Source organism: Amblyomma mixtum, chromosome 6, assembly GCF_055824585.1.
Source record: "Amblyomma mixtum isolate Tamu chromosome 6, ASM5582458v1, whole genome shotgun sequence".
Classification (NCBI taxonomy): Eukaryota; Metazoa; Arthropoda; class Arachnida; order Ixodida; family Ixodidae; genus Amblyomma; species Amblyomma mixtum.
The window spans coordinates 129,776,986-129,794,913 of record NC_143017.1 but is presented as its reverse complement, the minus strand read 5'-3'; the positions used below and the strand labels follow the sequence as shown (position 1 = coordinate 129,794,913).

General features: G+C 48.2%; 1 protein-coding gene across 1 annotated transcript; it reads left to right on the top strand.

Moving 5' to 3' along the window:
- The first annotated feature begins 5,389 nt into the window (after positions 1 to 5,389).
- LOC149340396 (toll-like receptor 1) lies at positions 5,390 to 13,885 on the top strand. Its single transcript, XM_089549159.1, has 2 exons — positions 5,390 to 5,520; positions 8,689 to 13,885. Exon 2 carries the CDS (start codon positions 8,695 to 8,697, stop codon positions 10,984 to 10,986), a length of 2,292 nt encoding a protein of 763 aa, XP_089405285.1. The 5' UTR covers positions 5,390 to 5,520; positions 8,689 to 8,694; the 3' UTR covers positions 10,987 to 13,885.
- Positions 13,886 to 17,928: the final 4,043 nt, after the last annotated feature.

The following is a 17,928-nucleotide window of genomic DNA, read 5'->3' as shown; positions in this document are numbered from 1 at the left end:
GCATGGGCTCCGCAACAAAGTGCCGAAATCCTGTGAAAGTCCTCCCCTGGATTCCCGAATTTTGTTTCGAGGACCTTTATAAAGCCTTCCGGATTCCATCGAGACGACAATCAAGTCTGTGAGTGTTTTTCGAACTCTTTTACGGACTTGTGAAGTTTCGAGGCGGCGGGAGACGCGCTAGGCTTAGCGCAACTAGGAGCTCCCTAGGATTTCCCTAGGAGCTACCTAGCTCCCTAGCCAGCGCGTGGTGTGTCCAAACGCAGCCGACCGAACCCCATGGCTTCGTCTACCCAAGCGACAGCTGGTCCCAGCGGACTCCAATCGCCTTCCGTTGACCACCTGAACGTCCAGAATTATCAGGGAATGGATGTAGACCCCACCAACAGCAGTCTTCAAGTGACGGAAGGGGTGCGTTCGTGGACGCCCGACGACCCCAACTCCAACTGGCATCTCCATATGTGTAAACGTAACCAGAAGAAGCTTGCACGAGGGGAAACAGTCGTCATCGCAGGAACGGCTTATGTCCCCCCAGCTCATTTGTTGAAAACCTTTGTGAAACCAATTACCACTCCCAAACCGGAATGCCATGTGGCACCGAGCAAACCGCCACCGAGGCGCCGACGCCTGCCACCGCTACCCAAGACCGACTTGAAGGTAATAATCCGACCAAAGAAAGGCCTAGAAGTCAAACAATATACGACCCTCCAGTTTTCCCGAGCCATCGTAGCTGCCTGCAACGACCGGGAAAAATGCGATCACACCAAATTCCTGGTGAGACTTCGCATGGGCTCCAATATAATCATCGCAAGTACTCCCTACGACGACACGGCTGAGGCTCTCCGCTGCATAACCAAGCTGGTCCTAGGGGGCAAGGAATATCACGTCAATGCTTATGTGGCAGCGCCGGAAGACGTCGTGCGGGGCGTGATTCACGGAGTTGACCCAGGAACACCATCCGAAGAACTTTTGGCCAACCTCCGTGTCCGAACCCAGGGAGCCGAAGTACTACAAGCCCGCATGCTAGGCCAGACCAAAACAGCGGTCATTACGTTTCGCGGCCCGATCATTCCCCGCTATGTCATATATTACGGGGGTGAGATGGCCTGCTATCCGTTTAGACCTACCCAACAAGTATGCCATGTGTGCCTGAGGTTGGGGCACAGATCGGACGTCTGCCCGACCCCCAACATCAAAGTATGCCAGAATTGTGGCCAACACAACCCCGAGCAAGACCATCCCTGCACAGTAAAGTGTGCTATCTGCGAGGGAAAACACCCAACGGGATCCAAGGAGTGCAAACAGCGTCTGAAGATCAACTCTACTCCTCCCACATCCCCCCTAAAAACCAAACAGCAAGGCAGGCTCAGCCGAATCGACAAGTCCAAGCGAGATTTCAGGTGGTTCTCATCAGAAGACGAGGAGGCCGAGTATACCGACCGCTCCAGCTCCCGATCAAGATCCAAAGGGCGATCTAGTTCTTGGTCCCAGTCAAGGCCAGGCGACCTTTCCCTCCCGAAACACAAGCAAGACAAGGCGAAGCAGGAGACCAAGACCAGCCAGGGCCAAGGACCTCCACCAGGGAAGAAAATGGACTCCCCCGACAAAAGGGTAAGCTGGTCTCAGGTTACCGTCTCCCCTGCTCAAAACAATACTAATACATGCCAGGATTGCAAACAGCTAGAAAATACTAACAAACAGCTCAGAGCAAAAATAGCGGAGCAAAACCAACGCATACAAAGGTTAGAGGAAAAGGTCAACCAACTCCATAGCTCTCGCTCAGTAACACCTAGCCCAGTACAAGCATTACCAGCCCCAGCAAGTATGGAAACTGAGGACCTTAGCAATCTGCGGCCTCAGACACAGAACACAACACCCCAAGCCTCTGTTCAATGCCCTCCCCCTGACACAAATGTTGAACAACCAACTCTCCAACAAATTATGGTCCAAATACAGGCTCAGATGCAAGCTCTGCAACAACAAATGCAACAACAATCCCTCCAGATGCAACAGCAAATTTACGCTGTGCAAGAAGAATTCAATTCTAAAATCCAAGTAGTCACGCAGGGAGTCAGGAAACGCGCAGGACTGACTGACAACCCACGGGCCAAAGTGAACAGAAGACACACAAGCGTGGCTGACGTCAGCGATTGTGAATCCGTTGCTAGCAGTCAAGATGTCACACCAGACTCCAGAACTATATAGAAGATAACAACTTTTACCCCTACACTATGGTGGGATTCCGAAAAGGTCTCTGTACACAAGATGCCTTCCTAAGGATTAGCGAAGAAGTGATTAATACAATACCCACCCACGGAGAAAACCTTCTTTTAGCCCTGGATTTAAAAGGAGCCTTTGACAACGTCTCCCATCAGGCTATCCTAGAGGAGCTGAGTGGTCTAAACTGTGGAGAGAGGATATTTAACTACATCAAGGCTTTCCTCTCCAACAGAACCGCCACCATAGGCATTGGTGAAGTCCGTTCTCATCCCTTCCCCATGCCTAACAAGGGTACTCCTCAAGGGGCTATAATATCCCCCCTCCTCTTCAATATTGCCATGCTAAAGCTAGCAAGAAAGCTTCAAACGCAGCCCGACATAGGCTACACGCTCTATGCCGATGATATAACTCTATGGGCCACACACGGCTCCTTAGCCCAAAAAGAAGAAGCCCTACAAGAAGCCATACACAGGGTTGAAGAATTTGCTGCGGAAAGTGGTTTGGAGTGTGCCCCGGAAAAGTCTGAGGTCATTAGACTCCACAAACTCCCTTACACATCCCCAGGAGAAGTTGAGCTTTTCCTGGGAGGACGCAAGATTAATGAAGTGGACAAGATCCGGATACTGGGGCTCTGGCTTCAAAGTAACCTCAGATCCGATCATATGATCAGAACCACCAAAACAACAGTTAATCAAATCACAAGAATGATCCGCCGCATTACCTGGCACCGCAAGGGTATGAGAGAAGAGGACACCCTTAGACTCGTCCAGGCCCTAGTTCTGAGCAGGATAACATACGGCCTCCCTTACCAAAAACTGGGCACTGTGGAAACCAGAGCTATCGATACAATCATAAGAGGGGCTTACAAAACTGCCCTCAATCTTCCAATAGCCACTTCTACAGAACGACTCCTAGAGCTTGGTCTGCACAACACTTTTACCGAGCTCCAAGAAGCCCTATTGGAAAGCCAAAAAGAACGCCTTCTAACAACCAATGCGGGAAGGACGATCCTGACTAAATTAGGGACATGGCCGGGGCTGGAGACAAGAGGCAGTAAAACATCTCTTCCACTCCAAACCCGAGAAAAGATCGCCGTTAGTCCAATCCCACGTCATATGCATCATGCTCATCAGCAAGGCAGACGACAAGCGCGAGCAAAGGCACTTCAGAAACACCTAGAAAACGACCGTAAAGCCGTTTACGTAGACATTGGGGCCTACCCCACGCCGGGAAAGTTCTCAGTCGCTGCGATTGACCACCAACTAAAGCCGGCTCTCCAAGCTTCTATCTATGCTGAAAACCCCTCCTCTGCAGAGGCTCTGGCAATAGCTATCGCCATCAAACATAAAGACCAAAGAGGAGAGTCCTCCCACGTTATAACAGACTCCCAAAAAGCCTGCCGAGACTTTCTTAATGGCAGGCTTCCCTCAAGAGCAACACAGCTACTTGGCAATCTCAGCCAAACACACAGACTAACATGGACACCTGGTCACGAAGGACTAGCTGGAAATGAGGTAGCCAACGATCTAGCCCGAGATTTAACCCACCGGGCGGATCCTCATCCCTACCCCACGCCCATGCCTAGCACCTATGGTGACAGATTAAAATACATTCGGCTGGAGCGCAGAAAATACCCACCCCCTCACATAAAACTAGACTCCTCCGCAGCCATAGACTGGAGGAAAATTCAGACCAACACTTTCCCTAACTTGTTCATCCTACACAAGATTAGCCCCACTCAATATCAGAATACATGCCCTTGGTGTGGAGCTTGCCCTACGCTCTACCACATATCGTGGGAATGCACAACGAAACCAAAACACTTAACTGTATCCAACCCGACATATGAGCAGTGGGAGGTGGCCCTGACCAGCGAGACCCTAGATCAGCAACTTAAGTTGGTTCAGCAAGTCCGTCAGTCAGCGAAAGCCAGTGGCGCCTTGGACTAGGGGTGCCACCCAAGTTGCTCGAGCAACCTTCCTCATTTTAAATAAAAGTTTCCTCTCTCTCTCTCAGTCCGGAACCCCATTGGCGTAGGCTGTTGTCCGGCCTCTTTCGATGAGTCGCTTTTGACTCGTTTCGTCCGAGCTGCCTCCCACCCCTCCTGCGATGGCTGGTTATTGACAGTGACCGCCTGATTTCGTTGGCAGGCCCATGCCATATGGTACAGGTCCGCCTTCTCCCCACAGAATTTGCAGTGTGAGTCAAATTACTCCGGGTCTATTGCGTGTAGTCTTCGTGGGTTGTTGTAAGTGTTGGTGCCTTACTTATTTTTTAAGCACGCGTAATGACGTCGTGGCTAGTAGCTGCAACGTAAAAGCACGAATTGTTTGTAGACCATGTCTTGACCCCTTCAGCCCCGTCTTAAGGATATGACGCGATAGCGTAATGGGTTGATTTTCATATATGCAGAAGTCATTTTCTACTTTGCATTCTTGGATCACTGTGAGAACTCACACCCCTTCTGGCGCAGTGGTGCAGCGTTTAAGGAATGTACTACTGCCCTGCGATGGCAGGTGCTCCTAGCGGTGGGCCTTGTGCGACCCAGGCTGCTCATTCTGAGCGCCGATCACTAACGGTGGCCAGGTTGTGATGACGCCGCAAGGTCACGTGACCTAGGTGGACCACCTGCCTCCCAGGTTGCTCCCTGGGAACCACCTGCCAGAGACATGCTCGTGAGTTTTCGCCCACAGTGGCGACGCAGACAATGCCGACATCGGATTTCGAGGACAACGGGGCCTTTAACGCTGTCGCCTCAAAACAATGGGCTCTTCTCATTGATGCTTGCTCTGGAATAAAGATTTAATTTTTTACTTGGTCTCGCCCAGTGCTTCTCACACACTCGCATACGAAATCAAAGCGGCTAAACATTTCCCAGCAGAAATTGATGTGTTCACAGGGCGAGCTCGAGCTTTTCATTATCGGGGCCGGTTGCAACGGCCTTTCAAGCAGCCACAGAGTTTCCGCTTGCGCTTCCAGCACCACGCACAAAGACTCAAGTTCCGTCTGCACATCCTGAACTTAAGATAGCGCTGGGGGGTGTCACGACTTCGTTGTCAGACCCACATCCACCCTCGCTGTCGGTTCGCAAGAACGTTGGCTAATATTCGGGGCGTTCCGAGCCCCTTAGAACGGCGCTTCCTTTTCCTGTGCAGGCGCAGGAAGTGATAAACGATGCTGTCCGCGGATGGCATTCTTCTAAGTGCACAGTATGGGCAGTGACTTTGTCGCACGTCGTTTCGAATGGAAACCTGCTGCAGCATACGCATCAACACTTGGCATCGTGCACGCTGTTAGACCAATGTGCGTATTTTTCTATTTCTCACGTCATGGAGATAGCTTAAAGAGCCGGTTTTTGGGTGCTTTAAGAGCTCGTATACAATTGTGAAGATGCCGCAGTTCATCATAAATGTTGTAGTTTGAGAGCATGTGTGACGGAACCTGAGAAGTGAAGTATCAGAATTATCACACAGAAAATTCTTCTGGCACTGGCGACCACTCGAAATAATGGAAATAGGTTTTTGGCAGACAGGCATGATAAATAAATTCATGCTTATCCCATTCCCCATTTTCAGTTTGAATAGCCGTTGTTATTCATTAAAGACTCTGATTTTTTGACCAAAAAAATAATCGTCTTATGCTAGTGTGAAAACAGAAGCCTGCCACCACTACGTTTTAAATTACGCTTTTTGAGGTAAAAATATTGTTTCTGTGGTGCTGAAATATTAGCACTGCTCGACATTAGAAAACAGGTTACTGATAACTAGCAAGCTGATTGATTAATTTTCCATAGTTAACTGTATAACTACTACTGTTAGTTGTCTGGTCGCTATTACAAATTTTTAGGAGGTCGTAAGTAATAGCCACATCATTTTTTAGCGCTGTGGGTTAACAAATTTTGTCCATATCACGCCAAAAGATGCGCGCCATCGAAAAATGCGCCTTTCAGGCCCGCGCAAACCAAAGGCCGAGCCCCATCCACGTCACACCGAGTGATACGTTCCCACGCGACGTTCCCTGCCCAGCTCGCGCTGTTCTCGCCGCTGATCTCTGCTTTAGCCCACACAGGAGAAAATAACTTGCTGATGGTTTCGCTTGGTTAAACATAGTGCGTACGCGAAAGCTTCTCACACGCTGCCGAACGTGCTGTCCGTGGATTTTTGGTGCAACTGCCTCGTTGCAGTCCCAAATTCACTGAGACGAATCACGTGGTTAGTCCGTGTCTGTGACTCGGTTTCCATCGGCTATTGTTGAGCAGACGTCGAGGCGGCGGCTCCGTTCGCGGCTCGTTGTCGTCGCTCCTCCGCTTCTTGCCGTCGTCGCTTATCTAGCCGTGCTTCCTGTTCTACGGGTGTGTCAGCCGCACGCTTGGCCTTCATCGCTTCCTTCTCGGGTTGTCGGCCGGCCTCGTACCATGCTGCGACGTCGGGATCCGTCGACTTAGCTTCTCGTAGCCTTCACTGATGCCGTACTGAGTACGTACCCTTGCAATCCACCTCTTATTTCATGGCGCATCTGACAAACGAGCGCCTCTGCGTGCGCCGCCGGGGAAAGAGCACGGCGCGTGCGCAGTGAGGCGCAAACTGAGGCGATGGAACAGCCGATGGTGGTGAAACTTTATTTCCAGCGAATTTAGAGGAGCGACAAGAAGTCGCTCCCCGCTTAAACGGCGGCCGCTATCCCTTGGGCAGCGGCGGCGTCTTCAGCCAGCTGGGGGAGCTTGATCTGTGTCCCCGAGTCGGGGCTGAGCAATAGAGCCTCCCAATCATCAGAGTCGGTAATGAACTGACTCTCGGGTAGGGACTGAGGGCAGTTCCAGATCATATGCTTTGCTATCACAATTTTTGCATTTGTCTGAGTAGAGTCCTTCCGAATAGAAGCTACAGCCGATGGAAACCGAGCCAGTGATACGGACTAACCACGTGATTCGTCTCAGTGAATTTGGGACTGCAAGGAGGCAGCTTCACCAGAAATTCAAGGACAACCCTTTCAGTAGCGTGTGAGAACCTTTCGCTTACACACTAGGTTTAACTGAGGTAAACCGTCAGGTATTTTTTTTTTCACTTTTAAATAGTAATTCTTTGTCGTACATAAAAAAAGGGAGCTACACTTACGCAAGCATCTGTTTTGACGTATTGTCCCCTGCTTTCCATGGCAACCCGTTGCCATGGAAAAGGCGCACGCGCAGATGTGGCTTGCGCCAGACACGGCGAAATGCTCCGCAGCTAGCGCAGTGAAGCTTTCGCTTCAAGAAAGGCCATGTGACAGGTTCGCAGTGGAGGAAGGGGTGGTGGTGGGAGATCACTTCGGGTGCGCCGCAAAGACACGCGTTTTTCGAAAGCGGGAATCTTTCCTTGCGAGATCAGTAAAATTAAAAATAATTGTCCATCCATAACTCCGTAGGTAATCACGTTTTTCGAAATTACAGAACCTGATATGGCTATTCATAACGACCGGCTACAGGTATTCGCAGGTCTGCAGATGCTATGTTGCAACACAACCTTCAACAGGCGTACAGTGGTTAGACTACCCACTCGTGTTCGAGGCACTAACGGCTGTAAACTTGACCAGCCGAGGCATCGAAACTTTTTCCGTCTCAGTGGAAAACGGCGGCTCCTGTCACCATATGGCGTATTTTTCCTGCACCATTAAAATTCCTAAAACTCTCCACCTTCCAAATCTGTCTGCGTTAAAAAATTTTCGCGGGGCAGGCATGAAAGCGCGCTTGATTATTCTGACCTATGTCTGATTGATTTTGAAGAAAATGATGTGTCTACTACGGCACACATTTACAAGAATCGTTACAAACTGTGTAGAAAATTCTATTCCCAACAAAGTTAAGAAAAATCGCAAAATAAATTCCTGGATTACGTGCAAAGTCTTGCAATGAAAACCCAAACTTAAAAGATTGGAATGAACACGTGTCTGCCGAAACGCAATGCAAGCTGCCCTGCATCAGGCTTTTGGCCTTTCAAAGCGTCATTATACTTGGAGAACACACGACTGAGCTTCATGAGGAATACTCCGCAGATGTTTTGAAAACAATTCCCTCTCTTGTCAGGACAGGCAGTGTAATGCAAACAATTGAAAGGAGGCGCCCAACTTTCATATATAGTTAGAAGGTTAACATTCAAAAATATTTTTAAAGACTTCACCAGTAAACCTGATTCTTCTTTTTTCTCTTGTGCACCAAATTTTGATATTACTATGCCGCAGAAGCCATCTTTATAGTTCTAAAAGCATGTTTTTAAAAGTCAGTGGTGGGCTGTCCTGCAACACCAGTGGTACTGCGTACGCCTAATTCTGTGCTAAAGCGCAAGATGTCCCCTTGCGAGCTATAAGCGGCAAAAGAAATAGTAATGCAGACAGCATTCCGCGAGAGGTCATTGTATTAGCAGTTAAAGGGAACCAAGGGAAACAATCAGCTAAGGTAGTGATTTGCTCAACGGCTACATTTTTTTTTTCTTTCAGACGGAGATGTGCATGAAAACTGGCGCTTTAATTTTGTGGGCCGTGACAACAGCCTGTGGCCTCAGCACGTCAATGAACTGCACCCACATCGCTCCTTACGCACCGCTGCTGCAGACCTTAAAGCCCTGCAACGTGACCGTTGAAAACGAATACGTCCACGCCATTTGTACCACTCTTGTAGAGCTGGATGTTCGGCAATATTTCATTGCTGCCGACCCGGTGAAGCTGACGACAGAACTGCTGCTCGAGTCCGACGAACGTGTGGACGACCAAAGTCCTGCGGGTAGTATCATCTGCATGTCGCTCCGATCCGTCAAGATTGGAAAATGTGATAACTTTACGCTAGCAAGTGATGAGCAGTACGAACGACTCCTTAAGTATGAGGGCCGCACTTTTGACCCCTTCATCATTTCCTCCCTGCTCGTACACATTCGCCAGCTGGCAGTTAAAAGCACGTTCGGCAAGCCTCCGCAAGCCGCTTTCGCCGTCTGCCACAGGACTCTAGCCGACGGAAGCTGTAACTTTGACGTCTACGGCTTCGTCCACAATTATAGGTACAACGCTACATTGGATTTCAAGTGTGTAAATTCATTCACTAACTTCTGGAATATTCACACAGTCACGATCGAGGTTGTGAACGTCACGTTCAAAGACACACTCAAGAAAGTCTCTGTGAATGCGCTTAATATAGCCGCCATAATTCCTATAAAGCGTTTTTTATTCTATAAATGCCAATTTGATAGAATCGTACCTGGAGAGACATTGCCACTCTTGCAAATCGACCACCTCGAGTTTTTCCACACGCCCATTGAGAAGATTCAACCACTTGCGTTCCACCGTCTGAACCGAGCTTTAAGGTATGCTTCGCTTATCGGCACAAAATTACCAGAAATTCCAGAGGAAATCCTTTTCTTAGAGCGGCTAGATAAGCTCGACATGTCCGATACCTGTGTGTCACGTGGCATCGAGTTCCAGTACTGTCCCAGGAACTGTCAACGAAACAGCAGCGTTCAGCGGCTAATTATGAGTGGAACCAACCTCAGGTCGTTACCAAATCGCGTCTTTTGTGGATTTCCGCTTCTCGAGAGACTGGCGCTAGACAACTGCCATATCAGTAGGATTTCTGGGTCTCCATTTGAATGCCTGGAAAACCTCGAGAGCCTCTCTATGGCTGGCAACAAGATTAGGCATTTGGACGAAGAAAACGTGAAGGGACTTAGAAAACTTACTTTTCTGAACCTCAATGAAAACCAGCTCGTCCACTTTGAAGGCCCGCAAGCATGCTCCACTTTGATCTCCTTGACTCGAGTCATACTGTCTCAGAACGAGATGACAGAAATACGACTTGGTGCAGTGGAGTGCGCGCCTATCGAGGAGATAAATCTTACGTATAATACAATATCAGAGTGGAAGGGACCTTTATTTGCTCGCATGGCTAAACTGAAAACCCTGCTCTTAGAGCACAATGCGCTGTCCACAATAAGCGAAGACATGTTGCGTGACATCAACAACGTTAGCTACGTGAACCTCAGCTGGAATCCCTGGGACTGCTCAAGCGGCCAGCTGAAGAACCTTCGTTCCGTACTGCAGAAGCACCCTGCTCAGTGTCGCGACTGCTTTGTCTGCAAACAACCTGAGGCGTACGAAGGAAGACTCGTTCTTGAGATGCCCTGCAATGAGGACGACTGCGCCCCGCCCGACTACTACAGGGTTTACGGTGTTCCTGCGTTCCTATCTATCATGGTCGCCTCCTTGGTTGGCTACGCCGTTTACAGGAACCGCTGGTACTGCATGTACAGCCTGCAGTACCTCAAAATACTCATTAAAGCATATCGAAGACAGAAGCACACAGGACGCTTTCTGTGGGACGGCTTCGTCTCGTACCACCACTCGGACGCCGAATGGGTGCGAGACGTGCTCCTTCCAAAGCTCGAAGCTTCCAAGAAGTTTCGGCTGTGCGTGGCCGAGCGGGACTTCATGCCGGAAGTCCTCATCACCGAGAACATCTGCCGGGCCATAAGTCATAGCCGCGTGTCGCTGTTCTTGCTGAGCCGGGAGTTCTGCCGCAGTCGCTGGTGCAAGTATGAGCTGAGCCTGGCGCACCATCGGCTGCTTGAGAACGACCGCAACGATAGCATCGTGTTCATAAGGAAGAACGACGTGGAGGAGTCTGAGATGAGCTCCATGCCGGCCTACCTCATCAAGTCCCGCACTTACATTCAGCTACCGCCCAAAGGTTCGAGCGAAGCCCTTGACAACTTCTTCTGGCTCCAGGTCCAGGCTGCTCTGCAACAGTAGTCATGCGGCTCAAAACGTTCCTGCTTCCAAGTATTGCGGTCTCATGATGTTTAGCTCGTTGCTGGTGGTACTAGTCTTTTATTACACTACCGGTGTTGCCGTAGCGACATTCTCAATAAATGTTAGACACTGTTACCATTCGTCTCAGAGTCCACACACCGCTGACGCTAGATCGCTTCTTAGAGGCCTTACCTTCTTCAGTCCAATTCCGGTATCCCTTAAAAAGGGCTTAACAAACTTATCGCATATGTGTTATCGTATACTCATCAGGGGCTCCACTATGCCTTTCAATTTATCGTCAGCTATGAATTATTTGCAGGTTACGCTCCATCTCTTCTGTATGTCGCGAATAAGTTCCGGTTAAGCCGTAACCTTCATCCTGCCTCTGAGTGCACACTGAGAGTGCAGAAAAACGCTATATGCATACATCGATTCAGAAGCGTCGGAAAGGGAAGGGCACGCCAATGCAGTGCTTCAGGAAAGCAACACAAAGAAGTCGATGCTATGTAGCCCCTAAAAGAAACGATAATTTTTATTTTGCTCCGTGTATGGCTGCAAACGCCTTTCTCGCATTTCGAAAAAGCGCTTGTGCGACTCTTGGTGAGCACTGCGGGTATAGGTCTGATTGCCAACTTAAGCTCGTTTCAACTGCACTATCGTAGAACACGCATTTACACGTTCGAAACACCTTGCTAGTTGTTATCGCAGGCAGGTTTGTATATCGTGTCATGTTCGGCCTTCTGATCCACCGCTTTTGTAAGGATTGACAAAGCTTCTTGCAACTCAAAATGTTCCAATAACCACTGTAGGACACAAACAATTATTCATATAACCAGCGAAATATATGTTGACATGAGTTACAAAGCATGCCAGATGTTTAGAAAGTATCATAGGTTTAGCTGATGATTCTACCAGACAAGCAACATGCACAGATGATGCGTTAGCATAGAGCTCAAGCAAGAAAGGTTACTGCGCAGTGGAATAAAATCCTTAGTTACCCATTGAAACGCGCATTAATTTAGGGCATCTTGAGTGATACAGTCATGCTAATAGCCGTAAGGGAAGTTTTGTAGCAGGCAGTTTTGCTTTCATTGTTCACGTCAAGCGCAATGGTTCGCTCTACAGAACCGGAGATTGAATTTCATGCAATCTGTTATCAGTAACAGCAGACAAAACTGCTCTTATATACCGAGAATTTTGGAGAAATGCGAGAGTTAAAATGCCTTAAAACTCTGCAGAGCAGCTCAGGACTGCTGTCATGGCAAGTTACAGCCCTCGAACTGTTAGCGAATGAGCTCTACCCGGAAGGGAATGCGCTGCGAGTGTTTGTTCCTGCCGCATCGTTGTACGGAGACACACGCCGAGCCGCCGAAGATTGTTCCAGAGTTTGTAATGTTCTGGCAGGGCCAGTACTCGGATGATTGACCAAAAGCAGCATAGGAAGTCATCATTAAGAAGGTGGGTGCACTTAGCCGCTGCCCTCATATCTTCTTAGATTAGGGATTTTGAATGCCGACGAATGTGGAACAGGGGAGAGCCTTGCGAGAGTGATGCCAACGTCGTGGTGTCCGGATTTTTGATGCTATCGAGACTAAGCACCGTGCCTTATTTGAGGGCGTTACTGCGCGTGCTATGTGGCAGTTTTAATCGCGGATGTTTAGTGTTCAGGTGCACATCTACTGATCTTGAAGGCGGTCGTTCTTTAGGCGCCTCATTATTGCAGCAACCTCTAATATTTATTAATAACTTGCCAAATTGCATTTCTTCACAAATTAGACTGTTTGCTGACGACTGTGTTGTGTATCGAACCATTACAAATGACTGTGACCGACAATCCTTACAAACTGACCTCGATTCTATTAACACTTGGTGTCAGTTGTGGCTTATGGCCCTAAATCCCTCTAAGACAAAGCTCGTCTCCTTTACTAGAAATTCTTATCGCATACCAACCGCATACTCTCTTCATGACATAACAGTTGAGACAACTTCCACTTACAAGTATCTAGGAGTTCACCTTCAATCAGACTTAACCTGGAACTATCATATTAACTTTATTCTAGCAGCTGCTAACCGTTGTCTTGGCCTTTTAAAACCTAACCTTCGACATGCTCCTGCGCATGTGCGTAAACTTGCTTATATTACATTAATTCGACCTAAAATTGAGTACGCTTCCGCCTTATGGGACCCAGATCAAGCCTACATCAAAGATAACATAGAATCCCTGCAAAACCGTGCTGCTCGTTTCATTTATTCTGACTACTCACGTTTTACTAGCGTCACGGCTTTAAAAGCTCGTGCTGGACTTGACAGCCTTTCCCATCGTCGTAAACTGGCTCGCTTAACTCTTTTTCACAAAATTTACCATCATCCGTTGCTTCACGACGATTTCTTTCACTTACCCTCAGCAGTGTTTCCACGCCGTGACCATCCTTTCAAAATCAAAACGCATCACATGTCGCACTTCAAGTTATGCTAAATCATTCATACCCAAAACCATTATTGATTGGAACCGGCTGCCTTACACAATCGCAACTGAAACTAATGCGACATCTTTTGATGAACTTTTAAAAAATCAAATCGATGTGTAGTTTTCTTCTAGATCTGTTCTGCTCACCGCAATGTGCTCGAGTTTTGCTTTTCGTTCTGTTTATTCCGTTGTTTTTGTCTTTGTGTTTTCTTTTCTTGTTTTTTTATTTTGTTTATTTTGTGTCTTGTTGTTCCGCCCCATTTCGATTCTTGCTGACTACCAGTTATTGCTCTTTTCTTGCTTCTTTTTTTGCCCTGTTACTTATGTTAAGGTTCCTTCTATGTATTCAAGTTGAAATTTTTACCACCCCCTATGTAATACCCTCGTGAAGAGGGCCTTTAGGGGTATCTTGAAATAAATAAATAAACCATGTATGTACTCCGTAACAGGCGTTGCTTGGCCGAGTGGCACGGCCAGAGGCTCTGTGAAGTGCCGGTAATATGGAACTTGCGAGCAATTGGTTTGGTTTACGGGGCTTAACGTCCCAAAGCGACTAAGTATATGAGGGACGCCGTAGTGCAGGACTCCGGAAGTTTCGACCACCTGGGGTTTTAACGTGCAATGACACTGCAAAGTACACGGGCCTCTAGAATTTCGCCTCCATCGAAATTCGACCACCTGTGAAGTAGTTTCTCTGCCGATGGACGACAAAGCTCGTCATGATGAACCAGGGGAAGGGCTGTTCCCCCCCTTCTCCGTTGCTAGTTATGAACTTCTTTCCTTCAGCACGTGTGTGGATTCTGGGAGTGTACGTTGTGTTCTGGTGTATCTTTTCGTCTGTTGTACGAGCTTCTCTCTGTTCGTTGTTGCATTTTCTCACCAATCACTGCGCATATATCTTGTACGTGGTATGCAATGTATTGAAACTGTGTTTGTTTGTGGTCTGTGCTGCAGCACTAGCCTGTTATCATATTCATAACGTGCTCCTTTGGTTCATAATCTTCGATAAATTCTCTTGATTCCAAATATATTTTTAGATATGCATTCGTACTTTTTTATGATCTGAATGTACAGCCGGCCAAAATCTTTAGCAGGCGTGCGCGACGGGCGCTTTTTCTATGCTCCTGCGCTTTGAGATGAAGCAAACTTGCGGAAAGCTCAATATTAAGCACTGACTCAAAGAGCCTGTGCTTAAACTTGATATTTTTGCAAGTTTGCTCCGTCATAAGCTACAGGAGCACGGAAAACGCGGCCGTCACGCACGCCAGCTAAATATTTGGCCGGCTGTACATGTTCCAAGCGCATTGTGTACATAGCCATCAGTTCATGACTTCCCATAAGTATGCAATCATTGACTTTCTTTGTACGTGTGTAAGAGAAAGGGCAAGGGTCCTTCTTTCAAATGGGTGGCTTGTTACTTTTGTAAAACTGTTCTAAAGCCAGACAATTGACAGTTTTGTAAAAAATTTGTCGTATACCCCGTAGAGTTGTGCTGGAGATACCTGTGTGCGTTATTCGCTTCTGTTATAAAGGAGTTCCTGGACTGTGGTGTTCACGACGGCTTTTTCTTGATTAATATTTTCTGATCTGCTTTCCTATTTTTAACCTGTAATGGCGTAACTGCGAAAAATGACAGCATATAATTGAGACTCGCGGCTTTCACACCAGTCGTGTGACAACATCCGTTGAGGCATTCCGGCTGTCGTTAAATCCTTCGGGCCGGGCACCATTATTTTTCTTTCCTTTCCCGCGCCCACTCTAATTTTGTCGTTAAATCCTAAAGATCATTCTTCATAGGATCAATAATTTCGTCGTTAAATGCTCGGAGAAACGGCCGCCACGGCGGTTTCATATCCAGTCCTCACATCTAGACGGTACGCATGTTGGTACGCATGTTATTTTTTTTCTGACAGTGGCTTTGTGACACTACTTTGAACATTTGCACTGGTTTGCAGGCGTTCATGGCGGGTTGTTCTCTTGCAGTTCTCGAGTGTTCTTATAACCTGACCATGAGGCAGCGGCTAGTTCCCCACTCTTAACTGCACCGCAGGAAAATTTGAGGCTTAAACCATTCTTTTTAAAAATGGAGTAATTACTCACTTACATCCACCCAAGCGCAGCCATACGGCTACCATACAGCTTCTTACTTCGCAGTTAAAGAAAAATTCGTCCTGGTCCGGGGTTCGAACACGCGACCACCGCTTCACCGGAGCAGTCGCTCTGCCTACTGAGCTAACCGGGACGGCAAGCTTAGGGTAGGGCCAGAGCGAATTGATCAATAACTCGAAGTGGGAACAGTGTTAGTCAAATGTTTAGGTGAAAGCCCCAAGGTGGAGTAGATTTCTAATCAGGGAGTAATTACTCATTGGCATCCACCCAAGTGCAGAGATACGGCTACGAAGGAAAGCTATACAGCGTGCAGCCCACATATCTCTCTCGTGCCGCCGCGGTGGCTCAGTGGTTATGGTGCTCGGCTGCTGACCAGATAGACGCGGGTTAGATCCCGGCCGCGGCGGTTGAATTTCTTTGGAGGAGAAATTCCAGAGGCCCGTGTACTGTGCGATGTCAGTGCACGTTAAAGAACCCCAGGTGGTCGAAATTTCCGGAGCCCTTCACTACGACTCACTACGGCATCACTACGAATAGCCTGAGTCGCTTTGGGACGTTCAACCCCATAAACCAAACCAAACCAAACATGTCTCTCTCATCACCCCACGTACCTATAAGCGCGATTCTGGCGTCCACTGACCCAGGGAGCCAGTTATGGGCACTTCCTTTCCTTAAAATGATCGGAGTGTAAAGCGTTGTCAACGTCAACGGCATATTGAACACAATGAACGCCGACTTCTGGCACAACGTTGTCAATGCCTGCAGCCCACATCTCTCTTATCCCCCCCCCCCCCCCCGTATGTACTTATAAGCGCGATTCAGGCATGCACTGAACCAGGGAGCCTGTAATGCGCACTTCCTTTCTTTAAAAAAATTCAGGGGGGCACTTTGTTGACCTAAAGTGCAGTGAGGTGAAAGCCTTAAGCGCGGTGTTGCTGCGTGTGTCACTGATGTGTGGTTAAGACGTTAAGCTTCGCCTTTAAAATGGTTTTTGAGAAAAGAAAATGTATCTGTCTCGCATATCTCGGTGGACACCTGAACCTCGCCGTAAGGGAAGGGAGGAAGATGGGAGTGAACGAAGACACCGTATTCACTAGACACGCATTTGTTCATTCCAAGCCAGAGCCGTATATTCCCTTCGAAGCCATCCAGCTGGGATGGCCGAGTGGTTAGCGTGCTTGTCTCGCTCTCCGGAGGCCCTGGTTCGATTCCCCAACTCGAGCAATTTCCAACTCGGTTCTATTTATTTATCTCGTCTGACTAGAAAGGATAATTAGGCGAATTGGTTAATTAAGTAATTAACTAGACTCAGTCCTACTTACTTGGAGCATCACTATATGATCCCTTTAATTGGTTGCATGGTTACTAGTTGCTAGTTAGCATGGTTACAATTGGCCCTGTTTGAAATTCGCGCACTGTGACGTCACGACCATTTCGACCAATTGAAAAGCGTGACATTTCTGTCGACACCTCCTACTTACAACGCTGAGGCATTAAAGGCTTCCGCCTTAAAATGGCGTCACGTTGTCAATGCCAATGCATGCAACGCACATCTGTCACTACCGCCACGTAGCTTAAAGCACGATTGAGGTGTACACGGCTCCTAGAGGGTGGCTATGTGGCTTTATTCGCTTTCCAAGCTGTGCTCCATTAGTTTCAGAGCTTAAATCACGACTAAGGTATCCACTGCTGGTTACAACGGATGGATGGATGGATGGAAACATCTTTATTACACACACACACACAAAAAAAATATCTGCCTCTCCCGTAACCGAGAGTACAGTAAGCATGAAATGTTTACGGGCCTAATGTCATCTCGGTGGACACCCGAACCGCACCGTACAGGAAGGGAGGAACACCACCACCCGTTCAGCGCGATGCCTTGCCATTTGAACGCAAGGATTTTGAGGAAAGGAAATGGCGCAGTAATTCTCTGCCATCTCGGTGGACACCCGAACCGCACCGTAATGGAAGGGAGGAACGCCACCACCCGTTCGGCGCGATGCCTTGCCCTTTGAACGCAGCGCTTCTCCCCCGGGCCCCTGTGCGCCTGCGCGGCTTTGCTTCGATGCGCGAAGCCCCTAAGAGATCACGTATGACAACGAAGTGTATCGTGACATTTATGTGCTTTTTGCACGCGTTATTAGAAATCGGAAATTATAATTCCGTGCATTATCAAACGCACAGCGACTGATATCTTGATAAACATTGAGAAGGCACTGGCAGCAGTTATTTTTTGTGACTCCTTTGGAGACCAACCGGCGCTTGCATGCCGGTCGCGTAGGAGGGCTTAGAGAGTCTCGTTAAATCCCGTTGTCTCGTACGGTGCCCGGATGTTCTGGTTTCAGTGCTCGTTATCCTCGTGC

Excerpts from the sequence above, each read along its gene's own strand:
- LOC149340396 (XM_089549159.1), top strand. The coding sequence starts at position 8,695 with ATGTGCATGAAAACTGGCGCTTTAATTTTGTGGGCCGTGACAACAGCC.